This window comes from Pleurodeles waltl, chromosome 4_1 (assembly GCF_031143425.1).
Source record: "Pleurodeles waltl isolate 20211129_DDA chromosome 4_1, aPleWal1.hap1.20221129, whole genome shotgun sequence".
In the NCBI taxonomy this organism is placed as follows: Eukaryota; Metazoa; Chordata; class Amphibia; order Caudata; family Salamandridae; genus Pleurodeles; species Pleurodeles waltl.
In genome coordinates, this window is record NC_090442.1 from 240,414,970 (window position 1) to 240,434,321 (window position 19,352).

The 19,352-nt window shown below is 42.0% G+C and overlaps 1 protein-coding gene across 4 annotated transcripts in view; it reads left to right on the top strand.

Moving 5' to 3' along the window:
• Positions 1-19,352, top strand: part of BICD1 (BICD cargo adaptor 1) — a 674,082-nt gene that overhangs the window by 241,774 nt on the left and 412,956 nt on the right. For all 4 annotated transcript variants that reach the window (XM_069228220.1, XM_069228219.1, XM_069228221.1 and 1 more), the window contains exon 2: positions 2,604-2,816. In XM_069228220.1, the coding sequence (XP_069084321.1) occupies positions 2,604-2,816 (213 nt within the window). The remainder of the gene's footprint in view (positions 1-2,603; positions 2,817-19,352) is intronic.

Sequence of the window (19,352 nt, forward strand, 5' to 3'; positions counted from 1 at the left end):
GAATTCTAATAATTGTTTTCTGTGCGTCACACAAAGTATTATCTAATTTTCTCTCTCCCCGGGATCATCTCTTTCTTTGTGTTTCCTTGCACACAGAAAAAATACACCGCACAAATACTAATCTAACACCCACGCTCCAGTCTTAAATATGCATCTGGTTTTAACAGGATTTGTGTTACATCCCACCTTCTCTGCCATCTTGGTCTTATTTTAGCGCTGCTTGTTGGCATTACATCATATCTTGTACACTGTTCTCTTACTAATTAAAACAATTAAAGGTCAAACTGCAAGACATTTAAAGATTTTTCTTTCTCGTTTTCAATGAGCTTGTATAGAGCATCTGGATTATTTAGTATTTCAATATTTCATGCGTGATTTTATTTTTTACAGAATCGGATGGGGTGAAGATGTCCCTGGTATCTGAAACTGGACTGCAGTTTCAGCATATCTTAACTAATTGCCAATTTTTAAGTTAAACAGGCAGATACTAATACAGACTCATCCATGACAAACATATTATGTGGGCAGAGTTAAAAATGTGTGTATCAGCATCGATAGATTTCTATGGGGAAATTGACTAATTTGGCCAATATTTGGCAAAGTATAGTTATTGAACATTGCATCATAAAGATGCCTAAATCCTCTTTTTAGTCAGTTGTGGTCAAAGTTTAATCTAGTCCTTAACTGCAATCCTTTTTTTCCAACCAGAGCTAACTTGTTCTTTGAATTATTGTCTCTTTTATTAAAATCCATCATTCTCAGTAAAATCATTTTTGACGCACCAGAGGGTTGTATGTTTACTTTACCCTAGTAACTTGAGTGCTGAATATCTCTTTAAATAAAGGTTGGCTACAAAGAGAGTGAAAAGTGCTTATCTTATTAAAATCCAATCTATCTCACAGGTCTTTTCTATAATCTATCATGAATCATCAGCTTTGCCACTGCTACAAAATGAGCTTGGGATTTAGGACAGCCAAGGTCATGCCTGTATGGCGTTGTCACTTGAAGGTTTGTCACTGGATAAGTTGCACATTAGTTGATGTAAGTTTCCTATCTGCAATGTATTGTAATGCAATGTTGCTACATCCTGAAATTATCTGGATTAATACTGCTCACCACAATGTCTTCCAAAATGAGATTTTGTTTTTAGGCAGTCCAGGTCCCTTTAATGGGCTTGAAATGCTGTCTCGTTATAAAACCTTCTGGTTTTTAAATACAGTTTATCCCATCTTTTTGACTAGGGAGCCATGCCCTTGTGACAATTTTTCCAAACAAAGTACTTGTCACTTTGTTTTATTTTGTTCACTTTACTCAGTTCCTAGGAAAACTTTGATATTGCCAATTTTGCGTAAACTAAATACTCTTTCTTATAAGGAAGGATTGATTGGTATTCAAAGTCTTTCATCTAAACAAATGTGTAGCTCTGTTTTAAGTTTTATCAAATCAGCTATTACCATCAGAAGTCGATATGAATTAGTTGATGTGACTACCTGTTAATGCAATTTTAAATGCTGTTTTTATTGTTGTATATGATTTTATAAGTATTAACCATTATCTACTGACTTAGAAGGGCTCAGGGATATGTTTAGATTTTTAGTTTTGTAATATTGGCAGATAGAAGAAATTGGCCTTCTGAATTAAGTAACAAGTATTGTATTTTTATGGTGCTATGTTTATATGCACGTGCACTTTTATGGCAATATGTTGAATAAAGATTTTTGACTGACTGACTGATTGACTAGGGAGCTAAATTACTTGCAATTCTCCTGGTACAGACCAGGGATATTTAATTTAGCTCGCGTGATGGCATAGTTCAAATGGACCACGTTCCCTATGCATTTATTACATTTTATCGAGCAATATATTTTTTGCCATTGAATAACCAAACACTTCCTTTAGGTCTTTATTTCAAAGTTTACAAATGTTGGAGTAGTACTCAATTTTGTTTCTAGAGAGCACTGATTCTGCGTAAAACTTGGTAATCAAGAACAATGTTTCTGCATCAAACTAGGAGTGAAGTATTGCTGCTTGAATACCCATAAGCCCTTAAATTACAGTATCCTTGCTACTCAAATGTGCAGTTTTGATATTTACAAATGCACATGTAATGTGTTCCATTACATGACTGAGGATATATTTTACATCTCAAAACTACAATGTACTATCATTTAAAGAGTAGTGGCAAAAACTCTGGCAGAGAGGTGTAGCTCTCCAGCCAGACCTAAAAAGCATTACACTATCACATACTGTTGTTGTTTGATGGTCATTAGTTACAAATAGTGCTGCATGTTCTGAAGTCGGTGAAAGGTATTGAGAAGAAACCGAGGGACGCTTAGGTAGATACCTTTATAGTAATATAACATTGGCAATAATAAGGTTCCCACCACAAAATGATATTTGTTTGCATGCAAAGTATATTTTGTTCATTACAACAGAAAAATGTAATCATGCTACTACCAAATCATAAATTTCTTGTTCTCACTTTAAATGAAAGGTTCTGCATCATTTTATTTTGAGTTGATTAGACCGTGTGTTATCACTAATGATGCTTATCCAGCAGCTTTTACTACCTGTTCTCATGTGTTGGCTGGTTACATTTTCAGGCCTTTGGACAGTCGTTCTCCATCCATCGCAAAGTTGCTGAAGATGGTGAGACCAGGGAGGAGACTCTTCTGCAGGAAAATGCGTCGAAAGAAGCCTACTACTTGGGGAGGATTCTGGAGATACAGAATGAAGTGAAGCAAAGCCGGACGGTGGTGGCCAACATCCAGGGAGAGAATGACAGACTCACAACTGTGGTCCGGGACCTGAAGGAGGTAAATGATTGAAACAGTGGCAAGCAGAGGACCCCACATACCCATGTCTTCCTTCTCAAAACTATTGTAATAACATTTGTGAAAATCCTAGCTGTTCCTCCAGTCTTGGGAAAGCATTGTGCTCATGGTCTCTGAGGCTGGTTTTCCTTCGCTCCAGGTACAGCAGCTCAAAACAACTTGAAGGAATGAAAAAACCTAGCAATACAGACAATGTCAAATACAATTATTCTCCAGTCTTTTTTACAGAGTGTCTGTACGTTAGCATTGCTGAAAGCTCAGTACTTGGTTTTATCTATAAATAAATAGAAGCAGTCATGGATGGGGCAGTCATGATCAAAACAGATTTATAGAAATCTTAAAAACGTTTTAGATACGTACAATCTAGGTGGACAATCTGGTAAAATATAGTTCTTGATAGAATTTTTAATAAATATTAACTTACATGTTTGAATGAGTCTATTAGGTGCCTGGCCTTATCCCCTGTGAGAAAGTGTAATTTGTAGCATTTATGTACTGAGAGATGGTAGGTAAACTTCATAGGTAGATAGACAAGGAATTTGCTGAATACAGCTTTTCACTTCCATTTATTAGGGCAATGGGACAAACAACTGTGCAGAAGGTTGGCTTTACCCGAGAGCCCCAAGCCTGTTATTGCACAAAGTGATGACCTAGTACCAGAAAAGTCATGAAAAAGCATATGTCTATTGAAATATCTCTGTATCATGTCCCATATCAAAATGTTTATTACAGGTGTCTAAAGGTAGTGGTTCTCAGCTTATTAATATGTTAAATGAAGAGGCTGGCTATATGATTACCGTGAACAGATATTTTGCTGTCATATCTTATGTTTGGAACTTGCTAGTTCTCTATATCCTTTCCTTGGCTTTGTGGATTTTGCCCTCACCCCTAGTGCTGGCTCTTTTGCCCCATCTGACCTACCTGTGTCCATCTCGTCGTTCTCTCCCTTCCTCTCATCTGTCTCATTTGCCCAATACACACAGTGGTGTTCAACCTCTAACCATTTTAGCCCAGTACCTGGAGGTACCAAGAAAAGCATTTACAGTTGGTATGGGATTATAGTAATGCTTCCACAAGCCTTACGGGGGCCTCCAGAAACTAAAATGAGTGATTTACCTAATGGTATAACAGCAATATTTGTAAACTTATTTTTGGGCGGTACCCATGACCAGACTGGATATGCTGCCACTCTAGCATTTTCTCTGTGGGTGGCAGGCTAGAGGTAGCTTTCAGAGCAGAATGGGTTGTCATCACCCAACTTTCCCCCATAACCCTATTCTAGTCACAGCCTCTTTGAGTGTGTGGATTTTTAGAACATTTTTGCAAGGATTGTTTTTAATTTCGAGTCCAGTCCAGTCCTGGCCATACCTTGGCACCCACCATGCACCCTGAATTGGATGCTATTATAATGTCTACAGCATGAAACCAACTACCCTCCAACAAGTTATCCCAATAGCAAACTAAAGGTTCTCTGTGATGTTGAGAAGTTCTTTGAAAATAAAATATTTGGGCCACACATAGCTTTGAGGAGAGTGGTTTGCTATTTCAGTTTTCGAAAAGTAGTTATTTTTTCCAAGATCCATGACATACCCATGCTTCATCAACTAAGATGCATCCCAATATCATGAGCTATAATGCAGCCTAGTTCAATCACCAATAGAGGTTCCCAAACTAATTAGCCACAATGTGGTCTAGCGCAATTGACCATAATTTGCGAAGTTCCATCAGCATGACATTTCCTAATGATTATATGCCCTGGTCTTGTAAGCCATGCCTCAAGCATCCATATACTTACTATCTGGTTGGATATGTCCTTATCTCATCAGCTATGATGACTTAATCTCACCTTCCATGACATTCACAAATCCCTTCAACCATGAAATTCCTGACTCCTGACACCCACATGCCTTAGTAGTGGAGTGTCCCATTCTCCCAGCCATGCTATTCCTTATTCCCATTAGCTATGACATGCCCTAATCTCACCATATATGCTATGACTTAATCTCACTGGCTGTGTCATTCACTATTACAATCATCCATGATATGCCACAGTCCCATGCACTTCCCTTCCAGACAGTATTCAGCCATTACAATATCTATTCACATCAGCCATACACTTTAAATCCATTGGTAGTCAGTCACATGTCCCTTCCAGCTCTACCCTTGCCTCTTACAGCATTTGTATTTTTGTAGGTTATTTAGAGTATGACTGGTGTTCAGTCAAGCTGCCGGGACCATATCTTCCACTTTGGCAGGTGAAGGCCATCCACCATACTTACTGATTCCCCCAAAGACTGAACAACATACTTAGTGATCCATGTCAATATGACAGGGCTCTTTTTGGCAAAAGAGCTTTCACTGGAGTAGTACAAGTCCGGTCGGCAAACCTAGAATACAGACAGGCTCTCCCAGCATGTGGGGCGTTGTTGTCTGTTGATGATCGTGAGTTTCCTTGGTGGTCCTGAAAAGGAAAAATATACGGTTGGAGAGCTGACCTAAATAGTGGGGTCCTTATCTCATACAAAGGCTTGTGGCAGATGGGTCATTGGTCAAAGGTTTCCATAGGTTCAGCCAGTTGGGGGTGCTGTCAGAAGAAGCCAGGTGCTCCTCTTACCTCTAAATGGGGCATCCATAATTTTTTAGGGAGGCCTCTCATCTGCCACCCATAAAATGACCTCACTACTTCTTATGTGGAGGTCCTCGGGAATCTTGCAACAGGAGAAGCATGCTGATGGGTCTACATCTCCAAGCTGCTATACTTAATACCTTAGGCCATCTGAAAAGCAGGAGTTTGAGAGGGAGGCAACAAAGACGATGAGCTAAGTTTTCAGCCTGAAGAAGTCTAGTGAGTGGAGCATGGTGCACAAGAGATCTCTTTTCCTCTGTTTTCTTGGATGGTAGAAGTTCTGATTCATAAGAAGGCCAGTTAAAATCCTCCGGCCACCCTATGGCTGGTTTTAGTCCTATGAAAAAGGAGTTGATGATGTTGCACACAGATCATAGATATCCTTCTAAAAGGCACCCTCAGATGTTCTTGCAACGAGCCTTGAACCCACTCAGGTTTCTTTTCTCCCTCTCGCATCGAACACTTCAACAGTCTGACAGCCACTCTCCTATTGTCCATCTGTACTTTCAAAATTGCATCACAGCTGCTTTCTTCCAGGTTTAAATCATATTTAGAGTATGTGTGGCATTTAGTCGCTGGTATTAATTTTACAAATGAATCATCACATCTGATCCCCAGCCAGAAAATGAACAAATGCCAGTAGGCACTCAGCAGATGAAATCAGATTAAACTGGATGCTAAAGCAGTGAAATGATCTGTTTTTGTACACAATGAACATTCACCACATATAAAACGATTAGAGCCTCTCTTCCAGCCAGTTAACAGTAGCATTAGGATTACTAACAGGACTAAAGCATCAATTTAAAGTGCGAAGAATCAATGCAGCTGCTTTACTCTGAACTGACACTGAAGAATGGGAAATAACATACGGAGCAAGACACCAGATCTTAATTGAAAATATATTACATTTGATGTTCTAGAGCACAAGCCCAATGCACTGTAGTCAGTGTTTGAAAGCAAAAGGCTTCCCTTTATCTGTAGGAGAAGTAAGAGGAGTTGCTATTGTTCTGCACATCTCTCTTAAAGGGGAATGTGATTGTAAGTAGCTGGACTGCAGCAGCCATCTTGAAATGTACCAGGAAACAACATGTGGAATTTCAGCACTATTGGCCAAAGGAAATACCTGTGCTGCGGATAACCTGAAAGTACAGTATGAGAGAAGGAATTCAAGAAAAACATTATAGCTGACATTTAAAGAAGATGAATATGGCCATTGCATGCAACCACCTGTCCGAACAAAGCCTCGCTAGCCGTACCTGCGCCGCAGAAAACGTCATAAGACAACATAGACATAATATTGGGAAGCGATTGTTCATAAACAGTCTACAATCAGCAACGATCCTAACATTCGAATATTTGCATGGCTGTGTTTTTTTCTCGTCACAGCTCCACCCACTGGTTCTTGGTGCACTTTGGGGCAAATATCCTTGTTTATCACCTTGCACCGTGTATTCACTTTCTTTACACTGAGCACTTTATTCATTTCCATGACTCGTGTAATATTGTCATTTTGAAGAAAGAGGTTTTCTTGAATTAACTGGCTTAAATCTTTGTCTAGTTGGATGATTGTCTTTATTTGTTCGTTGATCGGTTATTGCTAATGTGTGGCTATTAACATATAAATTTGAAACGTTCCCTGAAATGTACCTCTTGGATACACTCTTGTCATACAAAACAAGTTCTACCTGGTCCCACAGGGGGCCGGTGGGCCAGCTCCGGTATGTGTTTACCTGCCTGCAACTGAAAGGACTCTACTAGTTTGCGAAGTAAATACTATGCAAACGATTGGAGTGTTTTTTTTATGGTCACCAGACGTCATTAAGTTGACACAAAGCACACCAGCAAAGCAAAGCAGTCCTGCATCATCGTCATCGTCCATCACTCTGAGAGGAGGAAGGACCTGACAGAATGACAACACTTTGAAAAGTCCTTTAAAATGTGGATCAGCGAGAGGTGTCCCCGAGGGTAGCTCGAGTATAAAGAAGTACTGACTGAGGAAAGGGGATGATAGAAGGGTGTGAGGTGACCTCTGGCAACTTCGAGGTGCACCTGGAAAAATGCCTCAACTAACTGAACATGGTGATGCAACAAGGTTCCAGCAGGGGCTGCTGTTTAGTGGGGTTGAGCCTTTTGGGGGAGAAGCCGTCAAGGGGTTAACGAGCAGTTTGGAAAGAAACAGCAAAAGGGGTCTTCAGTAGGTTGGCAAAAAAATTTAACATCTCTGGGGAACAACATAGGACAACAGTGCCCCCATCCCGCTTAAGAGGGGGCTGCGCCTGAGCCCCCTAGGCCAAAGAACTGGGGCCTACCTGAACCTTAATAAGTTGTTTATGGGCCGCCTCTGTACGCAGGGCTGCAGACACAGTGCTCGTAAACAAAACTGTCGAGGAATACGGGGACAGAGGGGTGAGAGGTGGATTAACATGAAAAGCAAACGGAGAAAGAGAAGTGAGGAACTGATGACAATCAGAGACTTTACAGAGAAAGAGACAAGTATAAAAAGTGAGCAAAAGAAAATGGAAGGAAAAGTAAATTTGAGAGACTAAAAATGGGTAAAGGAAAGAACAGGAGGAGGAAGGGTGGATGGAGGGAAACGTGAAAGAAATAAGGAAGAAAAGGTGAACACTAGCAAAGAAGGGCAAGAGGATGAATAGATGGATTGCTGAAAGGATAGATGAAAGAGTGTCAGGATCGATAGGCAAAGGAGGGAATGGATGTGAAAGGATGGATGGATGAACGGATCGGTGCATGGATATACTGTATTCATGGGTAATTGCATGAAAGGATGTATGCATATGTGAAAGGATGGATTATGAATGGGTGAGTGAAAAGGAGAAAGAATGGACAAATGAATGGATGACTAAGTAAAAGCGAAAGATGGCTGGACGAAGGATCAGCAGGTGAGAGCAACAGGTTTACTTGGTTCTCGAGCTTTGTCTGTTTCGTGTTATAGTTCAAGTGGGGAGTATTTTACATTTCTGGCCACTCCCTTGTGTGACAATACACCAGGCCATCACCAGATTGAACATAAAGTATAGTTAACAGGAAAATAGCCTGCTTCAATAATGCACGAAGAACATGAAAAATACACCCTCCCCCCACTACAATCAGAATTGCCCCATCCCTCTTGCAGTAGATGATACATGTGATATATTTTCACAATCACCAGTTTTGCCTGGGCAGCTAATATTTTTTCACATTCCTGTCCCTTGCTAACTAGACAATCATGAGTTACCTCGTGCACCACTTACAGCATTCTCATGACTCGGGATATACTCCTTTGCTCTCCGCAACGTTTGACAATATAACTATCTGAAAATTCACATACATCATAAAATAAATCCAAAATATACTTAGATGGACCTGTCAACTGACTCTCCTGTGCACTTTGGGAACAAATAACGGAATCATGTCTATAATTCTATGCATGGCCTTGTAAAGGTGCTTATGTGCTCTGCACCACAACATTTCACAATAGTCATGCAGCAAGCAAAGTCAGAAAGCGGATTATTAATTTGCAAGGGTGTGATCCCTGCCATTCAAATAAAGACAGCTCAACACACAATTCTTTGACAATCTCTGCTCCACCTGTGGTAGCTATGGCAACAGCAGCAGGCAATCCCCAGAGAAGTACGTGTTACTGCAAGCAGTACTAACAATTTCAAAGTAAAGAGTACTACAAAATAAAATTCCATAATCAATTTAGGAATATAGAAAAAAATGTTTTGAGCAAAAGGACACCAAGATCATCATGATTTTCGTAAAGTTTTAAGGCAAAAAGCACCTACAAAAACAGATTGCGATTCAATGAGGCCTAGACACAATTTCACACTGACTATGATTTAGCAGAGATCGAATACACAAAGTGGGTCATCCAGACCCAAGTTTTTACTTTCAAATTTAGGCCCATATTTATTATTTTTGCTGCAAAACTGCGCTAATGCAGTTTTGCAGCAAAAAGTTTAGCGACAGCCTGTGTAATTTAACAATGCCAGCCGGGCGCCGTATTTATTGAATGGCGCAAGCCGGTGCTAAACTTGGGCTAGCATCTTAGAAGAAGACTCTAGCCAGGTGGGGTTGGCAGTAGGGAAGAAGGGGGTTGTGTGTCAGAAAATGACGCTAGCTTGGTTACAGGCAAAAAAAATGCCTCTAACCTGACTAGCGCCATTTCCTGGCACACAACCACAAATAGCATGACTCCTGTCTTAGGAAAGTCAGGAGTCATGCCCACCACCGCAATGGCTAGCTAGTGTCCCCTGGGCATGTCCATTGCACCCTGTGCCATGCAGGGGCCCCAAGTTAGGGCCCCCAATGGCACTTTAAAAAAAGAATAAACAAATACTTGCCCATACTTACCCTACTTACCTGGGATGGGGTCTCCCATCCTCTGGTGTCCCTCTGGTGTGGGTGGGGGTGTTCCTGGGGCTTGGGTAGGACATGGGTCCACAGGTCCCCTAATGCCTGGTCTGACCCAGGCATTAAATAATGGTGCAAAGCAAGCTTTGCACCATTATTTAGCCCCTCCTCGCACCCGTGCATCATTTTAGCACGGGGGTAAATATGGGGCTATGGGGATAGCACCATTTTATAGATGAGAACACCCACCTTGCATCTCATTGACACAAGGTAGGTGCACGCATCCAAAAAATGGTGCAAACTCCTATATTTTGACATTAGACATGTCTAATGTCAAAATATAAATATGGAGTTAGGTTTGTGCCGAATTTGCGTAAAAACAATGATGCAAATTCAGCACAAACAGAGTATAAATACGCCCCTTAGTATCTGTAATGGAAGGCAACATCTCCCAGCCAGGCAAGGATGAATGCTTTTGTCGGTGAGGGTCCTTCGAAACTGGTTACGTAGTCATCGCACTCCTGCTGAAGCCATTGGTTTTGGTGTCAACATTTCTGAGTAGAACAAAGCTGGATTTCATGGCCCCCGTTGTCCTTTATTGGTTGGATAGATTTGATGCCTCACCCCGGATCAAAGTTTTACTTTCAAAATTACTCACTTTTTGGGAAGTCAAAATCCTCCAGTGGGGCAAGTTAGAAACTAAAGCTAGGCAGGGCCCCATGCAGATGAATAGCTTTACCAAGAGGTACAGCTGAACCTATTTTTCAGCACTGCAAAAGAGGTCTGAGTTGGGCAAACCTGCTTTTCTTGTCCACCTAAGATGTGACCTCCCTTTAGCTCCTCAAAGCAGGCTCCTAGGGACAAAGTCTCTCCAACGAGGGCTCCTGCAGGGTTCAGTACTCTGTGATAAGCTGGGCCCTCTTGGGGTCAGGGATCCTTCTGCTTGGTGTGTCCGTGAAGCATGCAAACAGGAGGCTTATCACTTGACTCCTAGAAACCAGTTCCAGTCCCTGAATGCTAGCAGGATTCCTTGAGTGAATCCTCTACTTCCTGCGTAAGTCAGGAGACTTCTTCAAACAGGGTCTTCTTCTTCAAGTGGAGATCTTCCCAAGGCTAGAAATGCCTGAGGGAGGCAGTTGTTGAAATGCCAGATTTATCCTGCGCACTAGCCTGGGATTGCTGGGACCTCACAGGGTCCAAACTAGTACTCTCCTCTCACTGTGACTGCAGCCAGGATGTCTAGTGGGGTCATGGGAAGGAATAGGATTACCCCTTCCTGGTGTTTCCAAGTCCAAAGAGGTAGTGCTAATGCTGTCCTCTGTTATGCCAATTGTTCTTGTCCACTCTCAGACAGCCAAACCAACTAAGTGCTGAGCAGTTAATTCCTCCCTGCCCTTCCTGGGCTCAGAGGCAGGCCATTGTCTTCTCATCTAAGGCTGTTAACTCTCCTAGTCAAGAATGTACACTACAGGTCTAAAAGGATGATGAGTGACAGAACTGTTTTTAGCGAGCTCTGGCCCAAGCAGCCCGAAGTACATTTTCCACAGTATCTTTCCACTGAAGTTATACATCTGATTCCATAAGAACATCAGATATTGAAAATTAATAAGTCCAGGGACATTGCACGCACTGTCCCAAGTGAAGATATAAAATTACATATTTTAGTCCCACCTAGACCTGCTTTATGAAAAATGTAGCTGAACCTGTACAGTGCAATAGCTTTTAGAAATTAGGTTACTGTGAGGGCACACTTTTTAAGTATGGAGTGTGCCATTTTATACATTGAGTACTTTACCTTGTGGAATTACTAGTTAAACGTTAGGGGCGACATAATATACCATAAAGGGTTTTCCTGCATTACAAGACGTTTCCTTGCCATGTATTACTACAGCTCTTTAAAATACAGTAGTGCTCCTGGTAGACAGATAGAGCTGTCATGTATTTGGGAGGTGCAAATACACATTGAAGTCCATGCATGACATTTAACCTTCCCTGCCCTGCATTAGAAAACAAAGCCAAACCAAGAACTTCCTCTCCTCACTCCCAACCCCAGATAGTGGCACATCGATTAGCAGTCTGCTAAGGTCTCTCAAACTTCATAGTACTGGTAGGTTCTTGGCTACAGACCCAGTTGTCTCCCATCTCCATAAGCCACGTAAAGCCCACCCCTATGACAGCTCCTCTTCTAGTCCCCTTCATGAGCCCCAAACTTTGGCAAATTTACCGGAGCATTCCCATTCTGACTATATCTGTTCTTTCCCCATCACACACCAGTCCATATTGGCCTCTCATTGGCTCCCTGCCTTTGTTGAGCTTTGAACACTATCTGCAATGGCCTCGTGGGGAACTTAAATAGGCCAAACTGCTCTAATTGTATGTTTTAGCAGAAAGCACAGGCGCTTTCTGACTGCTTAGAAGTGCTAAAGTACTAGAGACAGCAAAACGAGACAGAAAAAATAGGGGACCTCGATAAAAATAAATTAATTCCTCACATGTATTAATTACTGCAATGACCATTCATATTTAACCAGATATGTTCTGGGATCAATAATAATACATTGTTTTTACACCACACAACATAGCACATCTTCCATTTCTAAGCAATGTACATAATAATTTGTAACAGAAAAGCCCAGGACAGGAAACAATGTTTCCCACCGACGTGGTGCGAGTCTATAAGCCCAGGGAGCAAAAGTACCTTCATGGTGGGGGATCACAAACCTGCTAAGCATGTGCGATCCGTTCTGACCACAGAGGGTGATCTGCGGTCAGGCCCGGAGTGACGCGCGTCGGTCAGCACGCAGGACCGGAGCAGACAGTCACTCGAAGTGCAGACACTGCTGTCACTCCTGCATTGTGTTTAACAAATCCGCGTCTAGGCCAGCAGACTGAAATAAATACACTTGTTGGCAGATGCTGTTTTCATTCATAATTACTGGTTTACACGCTGCACCAGTTCGTGTTTAATTACATAAATAAGTAGAAATTTGCGATAATTAGCAATGCGTCCCAGTTTTGGTAGAGCTGCTTAGATCTGCCAATAAACGAGGCTGCCTATTCATATATAATAATAATAATTGCGACTCATCTGCTCAAAACATTCCTGTATGCCTTGAATCCCAGTGTGCTCTCGCCCTGGAAAAGAGAACACGCAGGCGGATTGTCTGCAAAGTGACTGTGAATATAAAGCAGCCCGAGTAGGGGAAGAAATGTATCAAGCACAGACCATGACTTCATGATTGCTGCAGATGTGGCCAATGGAATACTTAACAAAAAGTGAAATACATTTTAAGTGTGAAGCTGACCAGCAAATATTTGTCCGAAAGACCAAATCAAAACTGGAAAATGCTCTGTGAATGTGCAGAGCCATAGAGAGCACATTTCCCATCATGTACCAGTATGAAATGCGGAAATGATGTTTGTAGTGGACATGCTGTGTTGAATCTTAAAGAATGAAAAACGTGGCGCTATTAGTACTGTAATGACGGTATTTTAAAATACAAGCAAGTCGATAAACCGGCAAGCACATAGATTTGACAACCTTACAGCATAGGCCCAAATGTAGAAAAGTAAAATGCCACTAACACCCATCTGTGTCATAAAAGAAAGTTATTATTATTGTGCAGGGCCCCTTAATCTTATGGCCCCTCATGTTACTTGACCTACTGCACTAAAGATGTCCACGCACCTGCTTACTTGCTTTCACGAGAATGAAACAGAAAAAACAGGTTAAACTGATCATCGCAGGCATACCACAAATGCCTCTCCCACTCGTGATGGCGAAGTGGCCCCAAAAATGATCTAGTGCCCCCAAAATCTGATTTTGGCTCACTACCTGCCAGACATACAAATCCTTGGACCAAGTGCGAACCACTGGTGGGGTGTGGTCCCAACTTTATCGTTAGGTGGGAAGGGGCATTTATGTAAAGCTTCTGCTCAGGATGGGAACCTCTACATTTGTTAGTTCCTGATGTTTGACACATGTGTGCTAGCCTCTCACAAAGAAAAGTTACAGTTGAACCTAATTGAGCCATAGAGAACTCAAGACTGGTCACGGTGGGGATTCTCATTCTGCTCCCAACCCGACAGCTGTCCAGTTTCTGTGGGTGATGATGTGGCGCTAGTGAAAAGAATCCGTTAATGACTTTGTGGGCCTTGGAGACCTTTCAGTAATGAGCTATTAGCGAATTAGGAAACTAGGAGTAGGGAGCCGCAGGAGTAGTGGGCTACCATCTGAAGAGGTGAGTTTCACCACCTCCCAGTAGTGCAGGGTATCTCTCACCACTTCTCAGAGACAGTGTAAGGTGTATTGCTGGGGAAAAGGTTGCATCCTGCTAGAATATGCAAGCCTCAAGTTTTGTTTCTTGAATTTAGGCCGATATTCATTTAGGCAGGTCTTTGTTGTAATTAGCTTGCAGACCTGCCGAGCCAGCACTGAAAAGGACAGCCGGCTTGCAGGATTTATGGAGAATTCAGTTGAATCTGTGGACGAGTGATGACAGCACTGAGCATCTCAACTAGCCTTCGCCAACTTTCATTCACCTTTTTTTTACATATATTTTAAAAACAGACTGCTGTGTGATTTAAAAGATTCCATGGCGAACCCATCATGACATGTTCAGCACATAAAAGCTACCCAATAACTACTAACCAAAATGATGATACAGTTAATCGTGTAGAGTGAGTTGTGCATATGAGTTGAATGAACGGACGCCTGATGTCGGTACAATTGATGCATGCCGTTTTGAAGCCCTGGTCCAAATTCTACAAGTCCTCTTTCCTTTGTGAGAAGTAGATATAGAAAGGGGACAAAGGAACCTCCAGAGCACAATATGGATGGGAAAAAGCTTGGAACACTGGCATCCAGCAGTAGAGGTGCCAAAGCTGAGGATATGGATACAGTTTAGGGGCAAGAAGAGGGGTGGAGGGATCAGAGAGGGAGAATTAAGCAAGATCTCCTAACACAGCTGTAAAAAAAGATGCAATCAAAATATAAGATCCGCTCAGTGTGTATTTGCCAAAGGTTATTTCTACACTGCAGAAATATTTCATTTCACCCACATTCTCCCAAAAAAAAAAGAAGAAGTCTAGTGCTTCCTATAACCATATCTACTTAGGTAGGCAACCATGACAACATTTTCACAAAAAGAGGATTTTTCATGAGCGCTGACACAAACCCTTATACTGGTATGAACAATTATACTATACAATGTAACAAACTTAAAAAAAATACAAGTCCATTAATTTGGACATTGTTGAAAATATAAAATATAGGGCAGTATCTTTTGGTACGTTCAAGTCCATCAAAGCAACATATTTTGAAGGATTATTCTTTATCACGCCAAATCAAACATCGACATTAATGTTGGTTATGTCTAAACATTCATCTTGTGAGATATCAGAGGAAACTGGTTCGAGCTGAAAATGACCCTTGGGCGGGGCACTTTCTCTGCTTTCATGTCTCCTGAGGGTATCTCTTTTTCCGTTAGGTGCACACTCAGGCAAAAAATCATGGGAAACTGTGTAATTCGAAAAATCAAGGACTTTTGTAAATTTAATTTAGTGCAAAAATTCAGGAATTTCACTGGTTCGAATAAAATCTCATCCAGACCTGGTATTTAGGTGTTGTAACTTGGAGCACAAACTGTACACTGTCAATTTTCATGAAACCATGAAATTTCATGAATTTAACCCTCACCTCGCTTTTGCACACTCAGGTTTCAAGGGACAAACACAAAACAAGCACAGTTTACAAGTTTCAGCGATTCAATATTGTTTTAGCTGATAAAGGGCACCAAAAACACCTTATAACTTTTCACATCAGTGTGTGTCCCTTCATCAAATAAAAAACTACAAGATAATACCTTTCCTAACACAGTTATTTACAAATTAGCCAGTAGTGTCCACTATGTGAATGTACCTGCCAATTCTGTGTGCTTTATGGGACATGATTTTTGCACCAAATGTGCGAGGGCATTACAGTGGTGCTCGGTCCCTGTAGGCGCAGCAACACTGAATTTTGTATAATGGTGGTGTTCAAAATAAAACATAACAAATCAGGTAGCCTACAGTACAATTATTGTCTAATGCAAACTAAAAAAAGCACAGCAAAAGGTCACAGACAATTATAATTTCAACTAACTAGGGCTCTCACTAGAAAATGTTAATTTTGAATCCTAAAGTTAAAATATATAGGAAATTAGACGAGAATATATATATATATTCTCTCCTAATACAAGTCAATAAAGCTTAATCAAATTAAAGAAACTTGTTACTCTCAGCGATGACTTAATGTGGCAGAATATTCCCTGAATGGTGTTGAGGAGATGTCATTCACATGTAGGATACTAGCCTAATTGTTAACACAGAATCCCGCTTCCACCTATAACTTTGAAATTGAGGCACAACCCAGAAGCCTACATCTCCGGGCCTACTAGAGTAATGCAATTTAGTAAGCATATTCAGTATTACAGGAATTCTTTAACTACTATCAAAAATATTCATATTTGATTTAAACAGCTGATACATTCAGGGCTATATGTTATTTGAGTTTAAAAGCATACTACAGACAAGATTTAAAACATTTGTTCACTGTGTTTACTGTTTTTGAAGACACTTACAATTAAAATACCAATAATTATAAAGGAAGATTTGATGCACAATAGCCCCAAAAAGATACAACAATGTTTTATAATATTGCATCATGTTAATTTCATTCAGTATATAACAACTGTAACCAATTTTGCTGCTCCTTGAGAACATCTGCACACATATGTAACATGACAGTATTACACCTAGCTTGTAAAATGTAAATATTCATGAAGCCCTGTGGGGTAACACATCAGAATGTCTCAAACCAATAAGGCTGTCTTTCTACAATCCTATTTTGTGAGTCCCATTTTTTTGATGTGCCTTTAAGAGTTCCTGTATCCGTGACCTCAGATGTCTCCCTTCGTTTGTTTTCAATAAAATTAGCACTATTGACGATTTCATATTGATGGCCTTCATAGCAGGTTTTTGTTCTCCTACCCTAGTCATTACCCCGACTTTGAGCTGCTATTTAACTTTATTAGCACATAAATCAGAACACAAGGGGATTCAACAGGCATATTCTTATTTAGGATGGTAATCACTCTCTTTAATTTGGGTTCTTGTAGCTATCTGCAAAGATAAGTTGAATTTATAGGTGCAAAAAAAGTATATTCTTGCTTCTTGGAAGTCAAGCATTTTTCAAAGAGAAAATGTGCAATTGCATGTATGGCAGAATTTTAGCTATCATAGGCATTGGATTAGCAGTGGACCTGAAAAAACTCATCCATGGTTTGATACTGTGAAATATTTCAGGTAGTTTCCCACCGTGGAGATACATGGAAAGTACAAACTGAGGGCCTGATTGAGATCTTGGCAGACAAGTTACTCCATCACAACAGTGACGAATATTCCATCCGCCTAAATATAAATCCCATTATATCCTATGGGATTTATTTTTTGGCAGATGGGAAATCCTTCACTGTTGTGATGGAGTAACTGCCAACATTTCAATCAGGCCCTAAATATCTTTTGATGATGAGACAGGGATGGAAACCCCCCATATTCCATTAAGAGGCAGGAGAATGGGTTTCTCCGGACAAAAACTTTTCCGGTTGACGACAAATATAAGGACTGGCACTTATTCACCATGACTACTTTTTGGATTAGAATGCTTGCAGACCCTTTCTAAGATAACAGATGGAAGAAGAAATCCACAACTTGCTTACATTTCTATGGAAATTAAAGAGGATCTCTGTGAATCCCGGAAATTTCAGTTACCTATGTGAATCAGTGGTTCCCAACCTGTGGTCCGGGGATCCCTGGGGCTCCGCGAAGCCTCTTGAGGGGGTCCGCGACTGCTTAGAAAATTCAGTAATATTAACAGATTAAGTCCCCAGCTTTCAGTAATGACTCAGTGGGGGGGGGGGTACTTGAATTCCAATAATGAATAATTGGGGGTCCCTGGTTTCCAGTATTGATAAAAGGGGGGTCCACAGAAGTCAAAAGGTTGGGAACCACTGTAAATAGTGTACATAACTGTACTACTCTTCCACATTTTCAAGTGAAAGTTTGCACACCAAACCTTTTATCTGGCAGGACAAAAGTTCAGTGACACCTTATGTGTGGGAAAACAAGAACTCATTGCCTTTACATTTCTTCTTACTTGTTTCCATTAAATGTAATTTGCATACCCTGATGATATTCAACCAGGAAAACTGATTAACTTTTGTGTTTTTCTAGGGCCCTCATTGTATAAAAACAGACCCACAAAGATGTGCTGTTTAAGCACAAGCTGGCAGGTTGACGTCTTTCACCTGAAATGTGTAAATTGCTTGGGTACCAGAGAGTGGCCTAAGCTAGTCAGAAACAACAACTGAATTACAACCTTTAAATTATTGCTTAGGGGGCATGGTCTAGCCACGATCAGCGATGGCCGCCTAGGAGACGAGCTCCGCAAGGTGGCGGGTCGCGCGGCGGGGGTGGCGGCGCCAGGGGCGCATCGAGGGCCTCCCAACCACTGCTAGACCGGGCACGGAGGATCGGCGGAGCGGGTGAGCTGCAAGCTCCAGAGGGGGATGCGCGCTCTCCCCTGCGCAACCGAGGAGAGCAGAGGACAAAATCGAGACCTGCGTCGAGACGGTAAGCCACGTCCTCGAGTTGGGAGAAGCGCCTCCCCTTGCAACGGACCTCGGGGGCACCGGGCGTCCGGAGGATCTCCCCACCCACCCTCGCCCACTTACCGCCAAGCTACGCGCCGTGGATTGCAGCATGAAGGAACCACGGACCTGGCCAGAGGACGTGCGCTCTCCCCGAGGAGACGGGACAGAGCGAAGGAAGCACCAGAGGCCCGCGGCAAGCTGGCGAGTTGCAGCCTCGATTAGTTGGGAGATTCGGTCCCGGAGGCGGACCTTCTCCTTTTGTGAACCCTCGGGCGGCGGATGCCCGGGAACACCCCCGCCTGCCCTCACAGCCCAGGGGTGAATTTCAAAACTCTCTTACCCACGAGGGCACCGGCTTGAAACGCCGTGGGCCACGGAGCCCCCCCTCCATAAGGACCCCGGACACACGCACGCTCCTCCAACTGGTCGAGTGAGGGCAATCAGAGGTCAGAGTCGTGACCCTTGCTGCATCTACTCCTCTACCCCTACTTTTTCTCAGAGTGGAGGCCTACAGGGAGGAGAAAGGAAGAAGAAAACAAGAAACAAGACAAAAGATAGTAGGAAAAAAATAGTAAAAAAAAACAAAGACGGAAGTAAAAAGAAAACAAAAAAGAGCGTCAGGAAGAGAGAGAGAGTACGGGAAGGGAGGGAAGAGAGGGGGAAGGGTGCAACATTAACAATTGGGCCTTTGAGCACCACGGAGACTCGACTCAGTGGGTGCACCCCACCTACACTCCTACTCCTTCTTCTCCCCTGCGGACTTTTTCGCTGAGGGGGGGACGATGAGCGACAAGTGGCCTCCTCATCAATGTTCGACCGGACGTACTACTACACTGCCCCTCTTCC